This window comes from Choristoneura fumiferana, chromosome 18, assembly GCF_025370935.1.
Source record: "Choristoneura fumiferana chromosome 18, NRCan_CFum_1, whole genome shotgun sequence".
In the NCBI taxonomy this organism is placed as follows: domain Eukaryota; kingdom Metazoa; phylum Arthropoda; class Insecta; order Lepidoptera; family Tortricidae; genus Choristoneura; species Choristoneura fumiferana.
Genome location: NC_133489.1, coordinates 11,305,629 through 11,325,071, shown reverse-complemented (window position 1 = coordinate 11,325,071; position 19,443 = coordinate 11,305,629). Strand labels below are relative to the sequence as shown.

At 35.9% G+C, this 19,443-nt stretch overlaps 1 protein-coding gene and 1 non-coding gene across 4 annotated transcripts; both read right to left on the bottom strand.

The window, feature by feature from the left end:
- Positions 1-600: 600 nt before the first annotated feature.
- On the bottom strand, positions 601-7,262 carry LOC141437909 (uncharacterized). 3 transcript variants are annotated; one of them, XM_074101484.1, is made up of 13 exons: positions 6,987-7,262; positions 5,844-6,090; positions 4,356-4,533; positions 4,112-4,269; positions 3,740-4,038; positions 3,404-3,660; positions 3,106-3,304; positions 2,749-3,018; positions 2,392-2,586; positions 2,106-2,258; positions 1,774-2,002; positions 1,496-1,686; positions 601-1,273 (listed from the first exon to the last, which is right to left on the bottom strand). In XM_074101484.1, the coding sequence occupies exons 2-13, from the start codon at positions 6,077-6,079 to the stop codon at positions 1,131-1,133; spliced, it is 2,508 nt and encodes an 835-aa protein (XP_073957585.1). In that variant the 5' UTR covers positions 6,080-6,090; positions 6,987-7,262; the 3' UTR covers positions 601-1,130. The 3 variants fall into 3 exon arrangements, with proteins under 3 accessions (XP_073957585.1, XP_073957584.1, XP_073957586.1); XM_074101483.1 differs by having other exon boundaries at positions 7,019-7,262; XM_074101485.1 differs by having other exon boundaries at positions 5,844-6,087; positions 7,019-7,262.
- A 4,555-nt stretch (positions 7,263-11,817) lies between these two features.
- Positions 11,818-11,899, bottom strand: TRNAS-GCU (transfer RNA serine (anticodon GCU)). Its single transcript has one exon. It is a non-coding gene; the product is annotated as a tRNA-Ser (tRNA).
- Positions 11,900-19,443: the final 7,544 nt, after the last annotated feature.

The window sequence follows — 19,443 nt, the reverse complement described above, 5'->3', positions numbered from 1 at the left end:
TCCCAACAGTGAACAGAACACGTCCGAAGCTTCGGGACGACCGATTTTGCCGTCGGATACTTACTCGTCTAAATAGGAGAAAGCTCGCCTCGTATGCGAAGGAATCTAGTTTTTGGCTCCAAGCCAATCAAAACATTTTATACACTCCTCGCTATTAAGTAATTTCTTTTGGGTAGGTAGTCGGTCTCTGTTTAGGGCCACATATTTTAAGACTCCAAGACATAGGGTAGGTACAACTCTCCTCTCCTGCAGCAGGACTAGGACTGCCGGTCGTCTGTCTCGCCACTCCTGCCTGGACTGGACCCATGTCCGTAGGGCTGATGCATTTCTCACCCAACGATTAGGCATCCGCATCACAATCCAGCACAGAAATGCAACCAGTCATTTAGGCACTCTTCCGCAGGGACAGACTTAGGTGAATTGTGGATATTTTTAAGATAGTATTTATTTTCACTGTACCTTTTGTTTATTTAGTCCCAAAGTAAATGAAATAATAATAATAACAACACTAGTTATTTATATATGTTTAAGTTATTTTAATTTAATAGTAGTTTTAGTCCTATGGATATTTTGTATTTTCTTAATAAAAGTTTCCACAACACTAGTAAAAATAACTTTTATTTTTGTACAAAACACATTTTTATAGTTCAATATGGTTACGTATTAACCTACCTTCTTATAAATAACTACTTTGTTGTAGTAAAGTTAATATTCCTTAAATACTCGTATTTATCTCATAGGTACGATTAATTGCTACCCTGTCGAAATAATCAAAACTTAACTAAAACTTACTTTGTTAATGAAAAGTCAGTAAGTTTATTTATATGTGTTAGTAGTACTTTCCAAATTCTTAAATAGTTTATACAATATAATCTTACTACGATACTTAGGTGGGAGAGGTCAGCAAAGTAAGAACGTTGTAATTCATAAAACAAACTGTGCATGACACTTCAAGGGAGCAGAGTAGTTAGAGAGAGTTCGAAAGTTTCAGAACACCTAAAATGATATAACTAACATTAGGTTATCTATAAATACAAAAGTTGGCCACTGCTAGAAAGCTTGATAATCTTCGCCTTATTACAATAGAAAAGGAAATAATCTATAAGTTTTCACAACTTTGGAAATAGGCTCTAGGATGACCGGAATACGTTGATGAAGAGGGAAGCTACGATCACTATGATGCTGGCTCCGATGCTAGCAGAACTACTGAAGCAGCCGAAATCTTCAATCTGCACGTTATACCTAACACTGTAGGGGAATCTGCACGCTGAGTCTGTAAAAATAAGAAGAAAAGATTTTTTACATAAGAGTTACTATCAATTAGTCTAGTTTAGGTGTCTGGCAGTCCCTGGAAGATTTAAGGACGTCTGCTGCTCATATAACTTCCAAAATAATGTCGTCAAAATAATGAAACAAATGCATGCAAAATTCTAGACATATGAATTATATAAATCAAGATTTACTTAAATATACTTAATGTACTTTGTGTTGTTACCTGTGCATGTAGCACTAAATGTGGAGACGCCATTCGTGGTGGATTGTACAGACACATAAAAGAATGGGCAAGAATTGATGGTTGAGAACCCATCACAAGGATTCCGCAAATTGATTTCTACATTTCCAGTTGTCGCTATAGTCTGGCATGTAATCGCGTTTTCATCGAGGCCATGGGATGTTGCGTTTTGTCTGAAAAATATTAATCATGTATTTATGTTACACCATCTTAAAGACCATTGGATAATGTCTCATCCGAAACAGTGATGATATGAATACCTTGGTTGAGTCACAGAGCGTGAGTGACAAACAACCAGACTTCCCATCGCTGCTCCAGTTCGTGATATGCGGATCCTTCGGTTTTCATTATTGCTATAGAAATAATTGGGGCTTATCGCATAGAAGTTGATATAGTTAGGCTCAACGAAATCTTCGAATGTTCTTGATCCCGAGTTGATCTCTCGATTGTATGTTGCGCCGCAGAGGGGATTGATTATTCTTCTTCCAGCTACAATAATATAAAAGGAAAATTAACAGCCAGTTAACAATGCCCATTGCTTAATGACTTCAATGTGTTTATGAAATAATAGGTAAGGTAAAATATTTTGTACTTTGCTGGATCCGATTTAGCGTAGGTGCCAAAGCTTCGACATGGTTGACCGTAGTAGTGAGGGATATTGTGTGGATGTCTTGATGCATATCGCGCACTAAGTTCCATAGATTATCCATCTGATTGGTTGAAGTAGTAAACAGAATTCTCAGATCTGTAAATTAAGTACAGTTTATTTAAATGTAAAGTCGTCGTGTTATATACACAGTATACATTAGGACTGATGATGTAATAAAAATAATAATAACAACAACAAACAAAAAATTAAATCGTTTTAGTATACTTACCCGGTACAGTTTCGTTTAAGATTCGTGCCTGTTGCCAGATCTCGTCATTGTTCTGTAGATTTCCAGAGTTTAGTAGGAAGAGAAGCACTGTTGCATTGCCACCAACATAATTGTGCATTCTATCAATTTCAAGTCTCTCATGCATGAGGGTACGGATATTGGTCAAGGAGGTCTGTAGATTCACACCCGTGAACACTGTGGAAGAGTTAAATAATGTTAAGGATTGCTGTGTAGTGTAAGGCTTTTTAGATCAGTAGTTAAGTGTATAGGTGTATAATATTATAACGGTTTATTTTATATATTTATAGCAATAGAAGAACATAACATCCAAGGCATGCAGGACGGCTTTGTACTTACTCGACTGGTGTTTGATGAGAGTGTACTCTGAATGGAAATCTGCCAATGACCACGTCGTATTGATGACAATACTTCCATCAAAGGCATTCAATAAAGTAATACTTGATCCAAATTTGTTAACGTCGATGGAATCCAAGAGATATGAAATGGCTGGGTATATAACATCAAATTGCCACGTAGAATCGATTACCAGGTAAAGGTTCGTCCTCAAACGATAATCAATACTGAGAGACTCGGTGCTGCCGCAGTTCAAATCATTCATGATGCTCGCTAGAAGAATAAAAATAACCAATTAAGTAAAGTGTATTACTGAACTAATTTTACACTGCCACTTTCGCCACTAAATTTCGTACTTACAAGCATAACTCTGGAAATTAGTAACTGCACTGTCGACTAAACTATCTAGACCCCCGGTTATTGTTCCTCTGAGGGGCATCTGCGTGTCCAAAGCAGCTGCGAACGTGTAAGTTTCAGTAACCAGGTTAGCGTTAGTGATGTATTGCTGCATAAGGCTTCGACGGTTACATGCCCTAGTTTCTAAATTGAAAACGCCGTTCTGGAATAAGCAATTACGTTTTAAATGTAGCCTTACATTACATGAACGTAGTACTATTCTACTCATAGAGTAAATTTTGTACTGAATTATCATTCTTACCCTTGAGTAATACATATCAAGTAATTGAGATAATTTCAAGGAGCCATATGTTGCTAGAGGGGTGTTTAAGGTAGAGCCCAAAACATAACCATCTATGTCCCCTCGAATCTCGGGATCCGTCATCTCAATGTTAACTCGGTTGCGCAACATAAAATATTTGGGTGCTTGGGTGCTATTCCAGTAACCAGTTGCGCCAATAGAGATTGTGGGATTTCCTCTTTCAGTTCCTTGTATAAGAACAGCTTCTGCCAAATCTCCTACAAGCAAAAGTTAAATGTTTGTCAGTATTTCAATTACAGCATTTAAATGTACTTTAACATTTTTTTTTTATATTACCTGACAATGTAGCTGCAAAAACAGAGGAGACCGTTTGTTGAGCGTTAGCGTAGTTGAGAACAGACCCTTTTGCTAGTTCTAGAACCGAGACTCGCTGTGACTCCGAACCAGCTGCAATTCCAGCGATAAGGTGTCCAGCTGAGACTTCACCCCAAAAAGTCCTAACAACTCCAGTTAAGATGGGACATAGACTTTCTCCTAATAACTGGCGCTCTGACCTGGCGCTACCATAGTTGTTGTACTCAACATCATTTTTTGGATTATATTGCCTCATTTGGCCCATTCGGTTCTTTGAATTCCTGTAAAGAAACAATAGTGCTAATACATTTTAAACAATGCCAAAAATCTTAAAAAAATATGTTTGTTACGTACAGCAGTGCTGGGTCCAGAATTTCGACATCATCAGCAATATCGGAGTCTGATACTTGGCGTGCTGTTCTAAGAGCTCGATACTGGGAAAATTGGTTGCAGTTTCCATTTCCTTGAACCCTCGCGTCTACAGTAGTGGACAGCATGTTGTGAATGGCACACTGTAAAAAAACTTCGTTAAAGGTACATACTCTCGATTCTGATTTATTTTTATAAATGTCTGAAATTTTACAGATAAATAACCTACCTTCAAGGGAGACGAAAGTGTAGTATTTTCTAATACTTGTAAATTATTTGGAATCAATTTTGTCAGAAGTAATCTGTGGCGATGGAAGGAATGAAACGTAGGGGCGTAAGGTAAAATGTTAGCATTATTAACTAAATTAGCTTCCGGTTGGTGATACTCTATGCCATCTTGCCTATACCTGTAACAAAAAAATATTTTAATGAATGTTTAAGTCTTCTTACAGAAAAACATAAATCTATGCACATGTAGTAGTAGTAGTAGTAGTTACACTAAATGAAGTATTATGAAATCTGTTGGACAGTCTAGCGCCCACTTTATTATTTTCTTTATTATTAGTGTCTATGACACAGAGGTTTTTATCCTCTCCCCTTTTTGGTTCGACTGCCATTGTGCGACCACATATTATTTTTGAACTCTGACCATTAACTCTTACAATTATGTATTTGCATCGTTCTTCCTGACGACTTGTAATTCTTTTAATGTGGATTAAATAGAGCTACAAAGATTTTGGTGTATCAATTAAATCCAGTTGCTGCAAACCTACCACTCCACTGACGGTCAACGACCTCCAACAAAATAAAGTAGTAGTTTAACACTAAATTGAGTTTTCTTGCTACAAGTGGACCTAAGAGATTTAAAAGATAAAGATAATTATAACTACAACAACAACTGTTTTGATCGCTCTTATTTGGAGTATGTTTTAACAGTCTGGAAAACCTATGTACTTCATTCCATTATATCGACTGAGTCTAGAGGATTCAAAACAAATTTTTAAAACATCTTCGCTATTGATTTGGTGTGACGCTAATCTAATCTACTTATCAGATTTAAAAAATATTCCATCAGTTTCTTCAAAGTAGACGCTCGATTAATTAGGGACCAGTTTAATTTATACTTAGCTCTGTCTTGCTCAGTAAGTTCCACCTTCGATGCCCCAATCGTGAATTCCACCAAAAAACCTAATCGATGTACCACTTCTCAAAACTTACTATCTTAGAAACTCTTTTATCCCTCACACTTGTGATTCCTATAATTTGTACTTAGTTAAAACATTGCTTGTAGTGTAGTGTTCCACAAATGTGCAAATAAGTACGCTATGTATTATTATAATATTAAATATATTTTTAGTGATCTTACGCTTAGCTAGGAGACTGATTTTTTTTAATAACCTAACCAACAAGAAGTTGGAAAAACCCCGACCCCCCAGACTTTGTCACTTCATAGTTCAATATCTCAAAAACGGCTAAACCGATTTTCTAAGAAGCATCGCTAGAAAACCTGATTTCAAATAAAAAAACCGCATTCAAATCGGTCCACGCGTTTAAGAGCTACGGTGCCACAGACAGACACACATAGCGGTCAAACTTATATCACCCCTCTCTTTGCGTGGGGGTTAAAAAAGAAACAATAACGAACAATGCAATTTAAATAAAATATTGTAATAACTTAACATTGTCAATTGAAAGTGATTAACTTAAGACGACTTACGTGTGTAGTAACGAGACAGCAATCTCCCTCAAACCCATATTGACATTGGGAGCGTCCTCGACATGCCGGATGATGTCAATGAGGACATTGATAGTGGCTGGGGGTAAGTTATTCCGATTCTGTAGAAGCGTGTCAGTGTAACACTCCCTTAGCGCTGGGGCTACGCTGGATTGAGCTGTGAGTTGGCCGTAGGCTCCACTGGCGAGTAGACCCACCAGCAACGGTAGCCAATACATTTTAATTCCTTCTACAAACAAAAAAAGACGTGCGAGTGCTCTAAACATCTTTCCGATACCATAAACCCTTCCGCAATGAAGTAGGAACCTATTAGACTCTACATTATTTTGGATTATGTGTGATCTAACTACCTATGTATATCCGGTAACAATTCTAAGCAAACCCGGATATCTTTCTTATTTTGGATTGAGTTTGTCTAGTTTTACAGTGGTTACTAGGAAATGTCATGAGTTGTGCGATAAACAAAATCGATGACGAACTTCATTTGGCATCTGCGATTATAATGTTATCAGCGGTGAACAGGGAGCGGTCGGCAGAGGTATCATTATCAACGGATTAGTAGCCAATGGTTAAAATATTGAAGGAAATTGTACTGTTTCAAATAGGGTAATTTTATATTTCGCATTCATTAACTTTTATTAATTGAAAACATAACAATGTCTACGTATTAATAGTACCTAGGTATCATACCATCAAATGAAATGCAGCGACACGATGCGAACATCTTATTAGAAATTCCCGTATAAAGAGCCTTTAAGTTTGTTATTTACGTAAATGTTTATCAACATACCGAATAGGAATTAAAAGATTGCTCAAGATATTTGCTTGTTCCAGTTTTGATAACGAATCAGGGTTTTTTAAATGTAACATTTTTGTTAGATTGAATACGCGTGTGTTATTTATTATGACTGCATAGATTTTTTTTTGTCTAAAACCGAGATTAATTCAATAAAGCACCTAAAGTTAAACATATGACTCATACGGTTAGATAAGCTGTTGAAAGTTCTGACTTGTCTGTTAGGTAGGTACTATGTCTACGTTGGTAGTAAAAAAAATATTACAGATTTCGAATAGATAGGTAGTTGATTGTTTTGACATAATAATTCTCGCTTCTTTAATTCTTACTTGGATGTTGAATAAAAATCAACTTTTTTAACCTGATCGATGGCTGTGCTATACTATGTGATAATCCAATGTCCAATACTCCGTTATGTTATTTCTCCACAATGTTCAAACACTTCTTCTTCTCAACACTTCTTGATCACGTCACATATCTCACAAAGAAAGTAAAGAAAGAATCAATAAAAAAACGAATACGAAATTTCAAAAAGTATCCGGCCAATGACAAAAGCACTGGCAGAATGATGTTATCAGTACAAAGCACGACTAAAACCAAACGAGGTACTTACCTAGGTCGACTGAAAAAATAAAGGTATCAAGTGTTAAGATAAGATAGTGGAAATCAGGTCTAGATAAATTCATCGCACGCAACACGTTCTAGCAAAGGAGTTAACATTTAGGGTAAGCGGTAGATGATTTGTTTATGATCGTGGTCTAGTACATAAGTTATTTAAGTACTTTATTAGAATAGTATAAATTTAGTATTTTGTGGCTATCGCGTATGAATTCGCCGCTAGAGGCGCTAGTGTAGCGTGAGGTCTCCGAAATGTCAAATCTCATAGATTTTGCAATATCTGAAATTAATTATGGCAAATATGCGTTCCGGGGCAATGAATGTCTGTGTTTTGAGACAGTTTTGTCTTTCGGAAACCTTTGTCCTCCCTTTCTTCCGAACAAAACGGGGACTATGCAACACTGTGGCATGCTCGATATTTATATGGTACGGTTTTAAGGTGTATTAAATATGTTTTTAATCTAAACTTTGTTTTCAGCCCGTAATAACAGACTTTGAAAGCCATACTTAAAAACCTCACGCAACAGTGCGCCATCTAGTGAGACAAAAAACGATAGCCCTCATAGTGTCCCACTGCTGGGCAAAGGCCTCTCCTCTTGATCTCCACACCTATTTAGTATTAGGAATTGAAAATTAAAATTGTTTTGAATAGGTAGCTAGGTACATATTAGGCTCATCTGAACATGATTATAATTGAAACCAATCACGACGTCTTTCAATAAAATAAAAAAAATAGTATATGTACCAACCTAAGTAGTAAAAGGTTGCTTAGAAGAGTTCGCTCTTAAGCGATAAGGCCGCCTATTGCTTACCTTGTAATTTTCTCTGTGTACTTGTTTTCTGTATCGCTCACTATTTCTTGTGTACAATAAAGAGTAATTGTATTGTGTTGTATTGTATTGTATTGTATTACTTGATTGTAATGTGGTCAAAATGGAATGCACAATTCGTACATATTTCTTCAGTATATTAGGTATGTTTGTTATCACATCAGTTACTTATACCTAGCAGGTAGGTATGGTAATGCGATACGTCCGCTATAACTAGATTTTATTTGCCAATTCGAATGTAATACAATAATAAGTTTTTCAAAAAAAAAACGGTTAATTACCTATGATACAGTTTGATTATTTCGAGTTACACTTGCCTGATGGGCGTGCCTTCAGTCAATTTTCAACTTTGACGTCATACAAATAAAGCAATTTTTAGTATACCGCTACCCACGTTTACAGATTATGTAAAAACTATTTTATTTGTATGACGTCAAAGTTCAAAATTGACTGAAGGCACGCCCATCTGTCAAGTGTTAACTCCAAGTAATCGTACTGTACACCTTTTGACTTTACCTGCACTTTCATCCATGTACTGAAATAAGAAAATACTCGTATGTATAGGTATATAAAAATAGCCGAATTGGTTTATATATGTGCGTGTGTGTGTGTGTGTGTGTGTTGCTAGTTACATCATCATAGAAAATAATGAGGAATTTGTTTGTTTAAATTTACTCAGCCTGGTCGTAGCAAGGACAAGGACGACGAATGATAAAAATAATACAGCGAAAGTGATGAGTGATGAGTGATGACGCACAAAGAAAAAACAGCCAAGAGCGTGTCGGACACGCCCAAGATAGGATTCCGTAGCCATTAGGAAAAAAATAAGTAATATTTCTCTGAGGATTTCGTATTGTGTATGGAATCTTCCAAGTTTAGATATAATATATTTTATACCTTAGGCTGCTATTTACTATTAAACTGCTAATAATTCTCAAGCAATCTTAGACGGTATAATTTGATATAATTTCCCTTGTTAATTTCATATAAATTACTTACTACTATCTTGGTTTGTTTCAAATTGTAAACCCAACAGTTAAGATTTTAGAGGGGGGGAGGGACGCTCGATTTTAATGAAAATTGGCACTTTACAGTTGAATATTTCGGAAAGGATCACTGAACCGAAAAATCGTCTTGGCTACCCCCTAATGGTTTTAAGGCCTACTAACGATAAGTACCCCAAACTCTAGGCTTAGCCGAGAAGAAAAAATCACCCCCACTTTACGTCTATGGGAGGTACTCTAAAAAGTTTTTTATTTTTTTATTTTACCACTTTGTTGGCGTGACTGATATGTGTATTCAGCTTTCTAGTACTAACGGTATCTGAGCTTAGCCGCGGACGCGGACAGAGAGACGGACAGACATGCATGGCGAAACTATAAGGGTTACTTTCCTAGTTGACTACGGAACCCTAAAAATGGTTCGTTAATAAATTACCTAAGTGGGTAAGGCCGCGATTTTTGACCAATTTGGACGTTTCAAATTTGGAACACTGATAAAAAAAAACTGATAACACCTAGATGTTTAATTTTTTTTTATTATATGACACGATATAAACTCTCAAGGTCGCAAATGAGATAATTGATTTAAACCCTTTTAAAAAAATAATAAAAATATATTACCGTCCAAAACGTAACGAAAATTGACTATTTTTTTTGACCACGAGTACTTAATACCTTATTATTTTCATGCTATTTAACTTCTCATGATCATGATTTTGTTTAAACGAAATTTTATGATATAACGATAGTCCTACCGATTGCGGAATCATGATAATCAAATAATTTTCATGTTTTATATTTATTTCTTTTCACGTGCCAAAAAACCACGTTTTCGTTACGAATACTTAGGTGACGCTTAATTAAGCTACCTTTAACGCCAATTTCGGTAGAAATTTGTTTTTGTACACTGGCAACTAATACTCTAATAGGGCAACATCGATGAGATAAATAAATCTCATCAGTTTGTTGACAAACAGCCATCAAAAGTGACGCGGCGGTTTTTTTTCGAAAAAACGTCGAAAGTGCTTGTTCGATTTTAAGGGTAAGTAGTGATTATTTTTAACTGGTTGTTTTTTTCATACGATAGGGTAATCTTTTCCATGTAAGTGGCATGTGTTATTATGTTCAAAATGTCGTTATTCGCCATGATAAACGATTTTTTGTATAAAATACGTTACACTTTCGTTACGATTACGTTACATTTTTACAAAATGCTACGTATTTTGTACATAACGTAACGAAAAAATGTGGTAAAGGGATGTTCACACAGAAAAATTCTAACTTACACCAGTTTATTATTAGGTTTCCAATGACTGCACGCACAGTAAGTTTGTTCGATGGATATTTTGAAGTTAAATAAATTTTAATTTGTAGGTGCAGGGATCGGCACAAGAGAATTGTGGCGAGCTCTGTGTTCACGTCTTGCTACATGCATAGCGTATTTAAAGTGAGAGACAAACGGAGAGATTCACTTACCTACTTAGTTCATTTGTTACCTAAACTTAATAATCATAATAATTTATTTCCAAAAACATCTTTTTACATTGTCCACTTAACTAAGATACTACTTCCTAAATTGGTAAAACCTGTGATTTAGGGTTTTGGCCATTTCTTTGAGGTATTTAATAGCTTGTACAGTCGAAGTCACAAGCATGCTCACAACTAGGTGGTAGGACCTTGTGCAAGGTCCGCCCGGATTGCTACCACCATCTTCCTCGCTAATCCTGCCGTGAAGCAGCAGTGCTTGCACTGTTGTGTTTCGGCGTGGTGAGTAAGACAGCCGGTGAAATTACTGGCACGTGAGGTATCCCATCATAGGCCTCTAGGTTGGCAACGCGTCTGCAATACCCCTGGCGTTGCAGATTTTTATGGGCGGTGGTGATCTCTTACTCATTTGATCGTTTGCCATCCAGTCGAATAAAAAAAAACCACATCCAAATTCGTTATGCTTATAAATGTGCACCTTATTGTCAGTGTTAGAGAGGCATGTAAAGATACACTTTTGGAAAGATGTTCGTCAACTAGAAGGTACTTCTACTTCCACATTCTCATGTTTAGCTCTATAGATCTCATATAGGACAGATTTAAGATCAGTATCGTCAGAAAGTTCTAGTAAAAATAAAAACTTCACTTTATTATATGACATGTATTTTTTTTTCATACATACGTTATCTAATGGGAATTTTTACCAGTTTGATCTAGGCTTTATAAAAATTTGCGTTACGTTTTATGGTAACGTCACGTATTTTTTTTATGTTATTTCTATGTCACATTGGTTAAAATTCGCGGCCTTACCCAAGTACTTAAATAAAACCATCCCATTTGCTGAAGTTTTAGTAAAAAGATATTTTTTAAAGAAAGAATAAGCGAAAGAACCCATTTTCGCTGACGATATTTTATTATATTACATTTATCCGCCGTATTTATGATACAATACTTACAAACTCAATCGGGCCATTGGAAGTAAAAAAAAAGCGAACGAGCGACTTTTTATAATTTTATTATTTGCAGATATTTGAACCTACCGACCAAGTACAGTCCCACCCCACACCATATCGAAATGTACCCTTCCATTTTTACTTTTTTTTATAGCCCACCAGGCTATTATGGTTAAAAAAAATAGGTCAGATACAGATGGCATAGACAGACAGAATCAGAACTCTAAACTAAAAATCTGTTAACAAAATAGTATTTTGTTCAACAAAAAATATCGACGAGGATGGGATTCGAACCCACGCGTGCAGAGCACATTGGATTAGCAGTCCAACGCCTTAACCACTCGGCCACCTCGTCATATGCTACTGACATCAAATTTTGCAATAACATTACTGATGTTAATTCTAAAACTTTTTATCGTAAAATTAATAGCCATTATTTCAATTATTCTCGGAAATAACAAATTGTAACTACAAAGTTTAGTTTATTATTGAGTATGCATGTTCGCTAATTTATGGCGACACCTAACGATTCTTTAGAACACTATTACGTCGTATGAGTGGTTTAACCTTTTAACGCTTCCTCAATGTACTACATATACATAAAAATATACATTTTCAATGCATATTTGTATATATTGTACTTATTATTATTATTTTTTATTCGACTGGATGGCAAACGAGCTAGTAGGTCTCCTGATATTAAGAGATCACCACCGCCCATAAACATCTGCAACACCAGGGGTATTTCAGATGCGTTGCCAACCTAGAGGCCTAAGATGGGATACCTCAACCTGACTGATGGTGATAAAAACAATAAGTTTAAATCATAATCGTCCCTTATTTATAAGTTAGTGACATCTTACGGCGCTATCTAGCATTAATAAGCTAAACTTCAACGAACTAACACAATGTAATTTGTATTGTGGAACTGGCGTATCACCAAAATACGAGTTCCCGTGTATTTAACGTGTCCTGCTAGATGGCGCTGTTATTGTGTACTAAATCATTTTGCCCGAATTTTGATTCAATTTGATTTGACTCGATTTGATGACAATAAATAATTATACCTAATGTAGATTAAAATACGTAAACAATAACAATGTACCTATAAGGTAAATAACGATTAAGAAGAATAGGTAGGTACTTACCTAGCTTTTATTTGGCAAAATTAAACAAACAAAATGTACTTATTGAAAAATATGTATTTTAATTATTTCAAAATGTAGAGTAAATAGCACAAAAGAAAGGGCAAATCAACTCCATACTGCGTTTCAAGCACTACAGTACTACGAAACTCGAAGTTCGTGTCGTACCGTCCCTCTCGCTCTCGTATTAAATAGTATAATATCTCGTATTAATAAGTGTCAGAGGGACCGCACGACACGAACTTCAAGTTTCGGGTTTCGTAGTAGCCCTGCTGACCTTATATATTATCTGTCTGTGGTTTCATTCAAGGACCGGCATTCACAGGCGTCTCGTGACTCCCCAAGTCATCTGAGTGAGAGGGACGCGTTGCTAGGCAACGCCCGGCCCGTTCGTCGATCCGCCGTCAGTGTATAGTGTATCCATTCATATATCGCCAAAATTACCTACAAAGCAAACAATTGGATGAATTTGTATGTTCTGTGACATTACAATGTTCTGAGGACCGACGTAACCCGATTGTTAATTGCAATGACCATAGATACTGTATTTAGACAAGTTAGGGTAAGATCGCTAAATCATGTTTTACTTACTGAGCGTGACAACAGGTGGCAGCATAGGTATCAAGAAATGTGTAGTTTTGAATTTTGACTAATGTTAGTATTTATCCATTGATTTTGTAATAAGTTGTGCTACCTACCGATAGGTGGTTTAATGTCAACCGAACATGGTAGGTAAAGTTTTAAGTATTATGCTAACACTATCTTGCTAGCTATTTCAACAAGATGTTTTGTGGTTTTAATCATAGTAAAAGAGAACTTTAATCGCGCTTTTGACATTGTATGTACACCATCGTAGGTAAGTAGGTACCTATGTTGACGAAGTCGGGGTTTCCAACTTTTTGTTGGTTAGGTTATATTTTGTCACTTACAATGAAGTAAAATATTGGAAAACATTTCAGTCAAACTAGACCAATCATCTACAGAAATATTTCACATAATTTTTGATAGGTCGAGGCCGCACTACGGCTAAACCGCGTGACTGTTTACACAAGCAAACTTAAAACCGCCAGTGTGGCCGCTTGCATTAGTTTACTAGATTCACAATCACAAGTCACGCGGTTGAAAGCCGCGGCGGTTTAGCCGTAGTGCGGCCTGGGCCATATATCGATGGCAGCAAAGTAAAAGAAGACATCTACAAAATTGCTATTTTACAGGAGAGCGTATTTAGTAAAAAATAATGACTACTTCGAGATTAATGGACCGATTAACATGAATTTTTCTATGATGCATTAAAATAATGTTCTTTGTTGATTGTTTAACAGATTTTATTTCTGTACCATTATTTTAATGAATAATTGTAGATGTCTTTTTTTACATTGAAAGAGCTTAAACGTAGAGGAAGACATCTGCCTGATATCCGTTTATGCGTTGTAATGAAACAAACGCCTATTCCGTTATAAAAAATCGAATAAGCTAAGGTAAGAATCTCCAGTAAAACTTAGAGGAGTGTTTAAAGATAATCTAAACAATATGCAACGAGTATTCACTCTTTTTTTGATAAAATTTTGTAGATGTCTTTATTTACTTTGCATTAATAATTTTATTCATATTATTAAATGAGTTATCTACCACTCAACTTCATCGCTGTCTATCATATAAATTAATTTATTTCGTTTCAAAAACACGCAAAATATGTGTTAAAATAAAATTACAATTTTGTTTTATTTTTGTTTATTCATAATTGTTTTTTCGTACTCAAAAAGCTAAGTTATTTTTAAAGTTTTACACTACTATATTAAATAAATCAACAGTACCTAGGTACAAGTAATAAAATTAGAAAATATATACCAAAAACAAAACAATATAAACTGTAAAAAATAAAACAGTATGTACTATAATCTTAATACTAAAAACAATATAATGCTATAATGAATGTGGATAATTCAAAAATTGTCATCAATGGCCGCACTGATCAGAGGCCCGTCATCGTTAGTGGAAATCTTCTTGATGTTGTTTCGGAGTACACAATTACCTTCGCCAGATTTTGCAGTTAAGGTACCAACACATGCTAGTTACTAGCACGAAAGCATGCTACTATTGAGCAAATGCTACCTACTAGCTTGTATGCATAGGGACGTGCTACTATTAAGCATGCTTTTTCTGTGTTATACAGGTACAGCCGGTTCTAGCATGCTTATAAGCATGCTTATTAGCATGCTAGTAACGAGCATAATGTAACAGTAGCCTTAGGTATAAACAACTTTGAGAAGGAGGCCAGAGGAGGATTCAGCTGGGCTGGGCAGCATTTGGAAAATTATGTCGAGTTTTCTCGTCAATTATACCGTAATGCCTGAAAACGAAAGTTTTTAACCAGTGCGTCCTACCCGTCATGACATACCTACGGAGCTGAAACGTGGCTCTGCGAGCTATGGACCGAACTATGCTCAGAGTTTTTCTGAAGGATAAAACCCGCAACGAGACTATCCGACACAGAACTAAGGTCATCGACATAGCTCCTAGAATAAGCAAGTGGCAGTGGGCTGGTGATCTGTTGAAGCACCGACAACCGCTGAAGTTATTGAGTCTCGGCAAACGTAGTGTAAGACGCCCTCCGACCAGATAGAGAGACGATCGGCGAAAGGCTGCTGGTAGAAGCTGGATGCGTCTAGCCGAGGACAGGACGCAATGGCGGTTTGTGGGGGAGGCCTATGTCCGGACTGCTATTGGCTGATGATGATTAGTATAATCGATATCCTACTACTTCTACCTATTAGGAAAAAGCAGATTGCTCGTCATCATCAGTCAAGATCTGTTCAGGCGTGTTGTATCCAAAAAGCGGTAAGCTGCAAGCAATAGAAACTTGAGTACTGACTTAGGTTGTTTAAGAATTTTAATTCATTTTCTTTAAAAAAAATAAAAACAAGTGTACGAAACCAATGTTAAAAGTACTACGTAAGTGTTTAAATATTTTAAGAAAAAAAAACAAATAATTTCCTCATTAGAAATTAGAAATAATAAATTTGTAGATTGAGACATATGCAAAAAGTATGACGTTAAAACGGACAAGTGGCATATGTCCGTGTTTACGTCAGGCCGTAACCTCAAAAGAAATCTCATTACTAGCGCTAATATTGCAACAATTATCACTATAATATAACATGATTGTTTCACAGGTCCTCACTTTCGTAGGTATCTTGCATTGTTTTCTTAAAATTTGACAAATCCGAATGTGGCAGGTGACTGATGACTTTATTGACGTTTCAAGCATCCTGTCAAACCTCCGAAGTAAAAGGGGATAAATTCAAATGTCCGTTTCTACTGCGATGTTTTTTAAAAAGCTGGTGTAGATGTTTTCTTTTACGTGCCAAATTTTCTTCATTATTTTGAAATTTGAAATATTTTTTTAACAGTCTTGTAGATATGGTTGAAATAAGTTATTTTTTGTAAAAAAGCATTTTTGAAAAAATGTAGTTGTCCGTATCTACTTTGCTGCCATCGATATATAGGTACCTACATATTTATTATTATTTATGTTGATTTGATTCAACGAGACCCCCACAACAGGCATGAGTCATAAAAAAATATCTTGTCACTAAAAGCACGTATACAACTAACTTAAAGAATCTATTAAGCGGTTTGAAGTTCTCAGAGTATAACTTTCGTCTGGAAATTTAATCAAAATGTGACAGGTGTTGTTACAAGAGAGGTACCTCCAGAAGCTTAAAGCTCAGCGAGAAAATAACGCTTATTTACATAACAAGGAAAGTCTCTGAACGGTCATTCCGAGACGTTCCCCATTTTGCCGAACATGAGAAATTTTACCCAAACAGAATTTTAGTCCGCTCATGTATACCTACTTTTTTGAGAAATGGCCTGATTTCCTTGATACGGGTGGCTGTATTTTACAAGCGTCGGAAGCACCGAGCTTGTTTTTGTTTCAAAAACCAAGATTGTCGACTTCTGCTGTGTAATTTATTTTTTCTACTCCAATACTGTAATCTGTGATTCACTTAATCACGAACAGTAATATAACAAGATTCTGGGAAAATCTATATTGTCTATTCCCCATAACAGCACTGTATCGTAATGTTGCTAAAACGATACTGCAACCACTTACTTTTTTATTCTTAATTCGTACGTTCGGACAGGCTAAGGTGCAGCCAGTTACATATTTTATATAGTTTTTATACAGAATAAAAACTTTTCGAACATAATCCATAGTCTGCCAACATAAGTAACGCATATTTTAACATCGTCACAGGCAAGTAAACGTTATAAAAGAAACAAAATTTAACTTAGACAAATTTTGTCATTTTCATATTTCTCACGTGTTTATTGTTGTTTACCTTCTCTTTGCGTTTGCCATACTTTTTACTAAAGTATGAACAAATTTAAAGTTTACTTTTTCTCTAACTTTGTATTGTAATTATAAAAAAAATAAGTACCCAGTCGAAGAAAAAGTATTGTATACGCAACGTTGTATACTTAAGTAAGTCAAAAAAGCTCGTGGCGTCTTTTTCTTACGGTGTTCGCTAAATAAAGCCACAGAATAAGTAATAGCACAGGTAATAGTACAAGTAATAAAGCTCACATCGTAACTCACGCCACACCTTTTTTGAACCCTGTTATACAACTGTTGCATAAAATACTATAAGGTGTTTTTGCTAACCCTTCGGAAACAAGGTAAGTATCAGGTAAAGTAAAAATATTAAATGAACAAGTAAATTTTGCCTAATCTCCATCTTTACAGATTCTTTATAACTAGGTAGGTATGTAGTTTCATGAACAGTGAATAAATTTAATGAACAACTTTCAATAAGTACTTAACCCGTCGCGCGACCAACGATTTTTTTGGGTAATTTTGGACTAGTTCCCTATGTAAAAAGGGTGATCGAAACTAGTAACAAAAATGGACTAATCACGAGTACTTAGATAGGCGCCACTGTGGCGCGCAGAGCGTTCGACGGCTTAAGTCTCTTTTCAGCAGTTTGATAATAAATACAAAAATTATAATAAGAGGGTATAGCTTCGAGATAAATGGTGAGATAAATAATATTTATTTATTTTATTTATTTATTAATAAGGGTAGTTTAGCGTTTCTTCAAATGTTTAGGTACTTACTGGTCAGTATGACCACGTATGACATTTGTTTTGTTTGGCAACGGATGTTTGCTCGGCTGGTTGTTAACTAACCAAACTTTGATAATGGACAAGTCAGTACATAGTTCGAAAAACTTCAGTATTTTGTTTAGTTTTTGTGACAATTGGGCTTGTGTGACATAGTGTCATTTGATATGTGTTTATTGTCATATGACGGGCAGATACTTATGCGTCGCAGAGACGTAGCTGTTGTGAACGTTTTGTAGCAGGCTACCAAGGTAAAAATAGTGTAAGTACCTAGTTCATAGCTATTTCGTTCTGTACTTTCTAAGATAAAAAAAAAAACAAAATTAAGGTACAAACAGCGAAAACCACTCAAACGTACCTTATATCTCACTCCCCTACCCATATGGCTTTTTTCTATTATCATTATCAGACGAATTTTGTATTAAAATGAATGAAAGTGTCTATATAAAACTGAACATCCAATATTTAATGCATGACTATTGTAATGCTATAATTTAGCTAAGTAAGGGGCTGCACCGGCCGGCTCAGCAGTTCGGTCTAGACGGGCTTCTCATCGGTGGCTCGGAGGCACTCGGAGCATTACATTGATTTGTGCGGCGTCTCGACTCGAGCACTCCGCAGATCCCATCGATACAGGGGAAGTTTTGTGTGCTATATCTACTTACATTATTGTGCTTCAGTACCGTTCATATTCTGACGTGTGTGGCTTTTATTATGTTCACTAGCTTTTGCCCTCGGCTTCGCTCGCGTTAAATTTGGGGTAACATAAATTTACTCTCTATTTACGATCCCCTTTTTTCCCGTTTTGATTGATTTTTCGGAGGATAATTCGTAAAAACGTTAATGTGCCTATATATGTGTTTCTTTTACCTGCAACTTCGTAAGGGAGACAGAGGAGAGTTGTGACAGAGGGGAGTAGTGACAAAGCCGATTTTTAAGAACTTATTTCTCCCCTACACGATATAGGATAATTTCCGCGGGATAAGAATTCTATAGAATATAAATTATATAGAAAGCTACCCTGTCCCTGATTGAATTGAAACAGGCTTATTTTATCCCGGGAATCGCATAGTTCCTGCGGGATAGATGTGACTTTCGATCAATTAAAAAAAAACACTTGCACTAATAGAAAGCTACCTACTCTTTTTGACTGACATTGGCTACCTATTTTTTCCTCGGGAAAATACAAAATTCCCTGGAGATAGAAATAAGTGACTTCTACATTAGGACTAATTAAATAAGTGACTTCTAAAAAACCCCCGACTTTGTCACTTCAAAGTTCAATATCTCAAAAACGGCTAGACTGATTTTGATAAAACATTTCTAAGAACCATCGCTAGAAAACCTGCTATCAAATAAAAAAACCGCATTCAAATCGGTCTACCCGTTTAAGATCTCCGGTGCCACAGACAGACAGACACACACACAGACACATAGCGGTCAAACTTATAACACAACTTTTTTTGCGTCGGGGGTTAAAAATCTTTCACTAATAGAAAGCTACACTGTTTTTGGTTGACATAGCCTACGTTTATCCCGATAAATTCTATTTTAAAATCCTTAATTTGTCAATCTAAAACATTGTATCTTTTATTACTTATTGCAAGAATTTTAATCTGCCACGAAA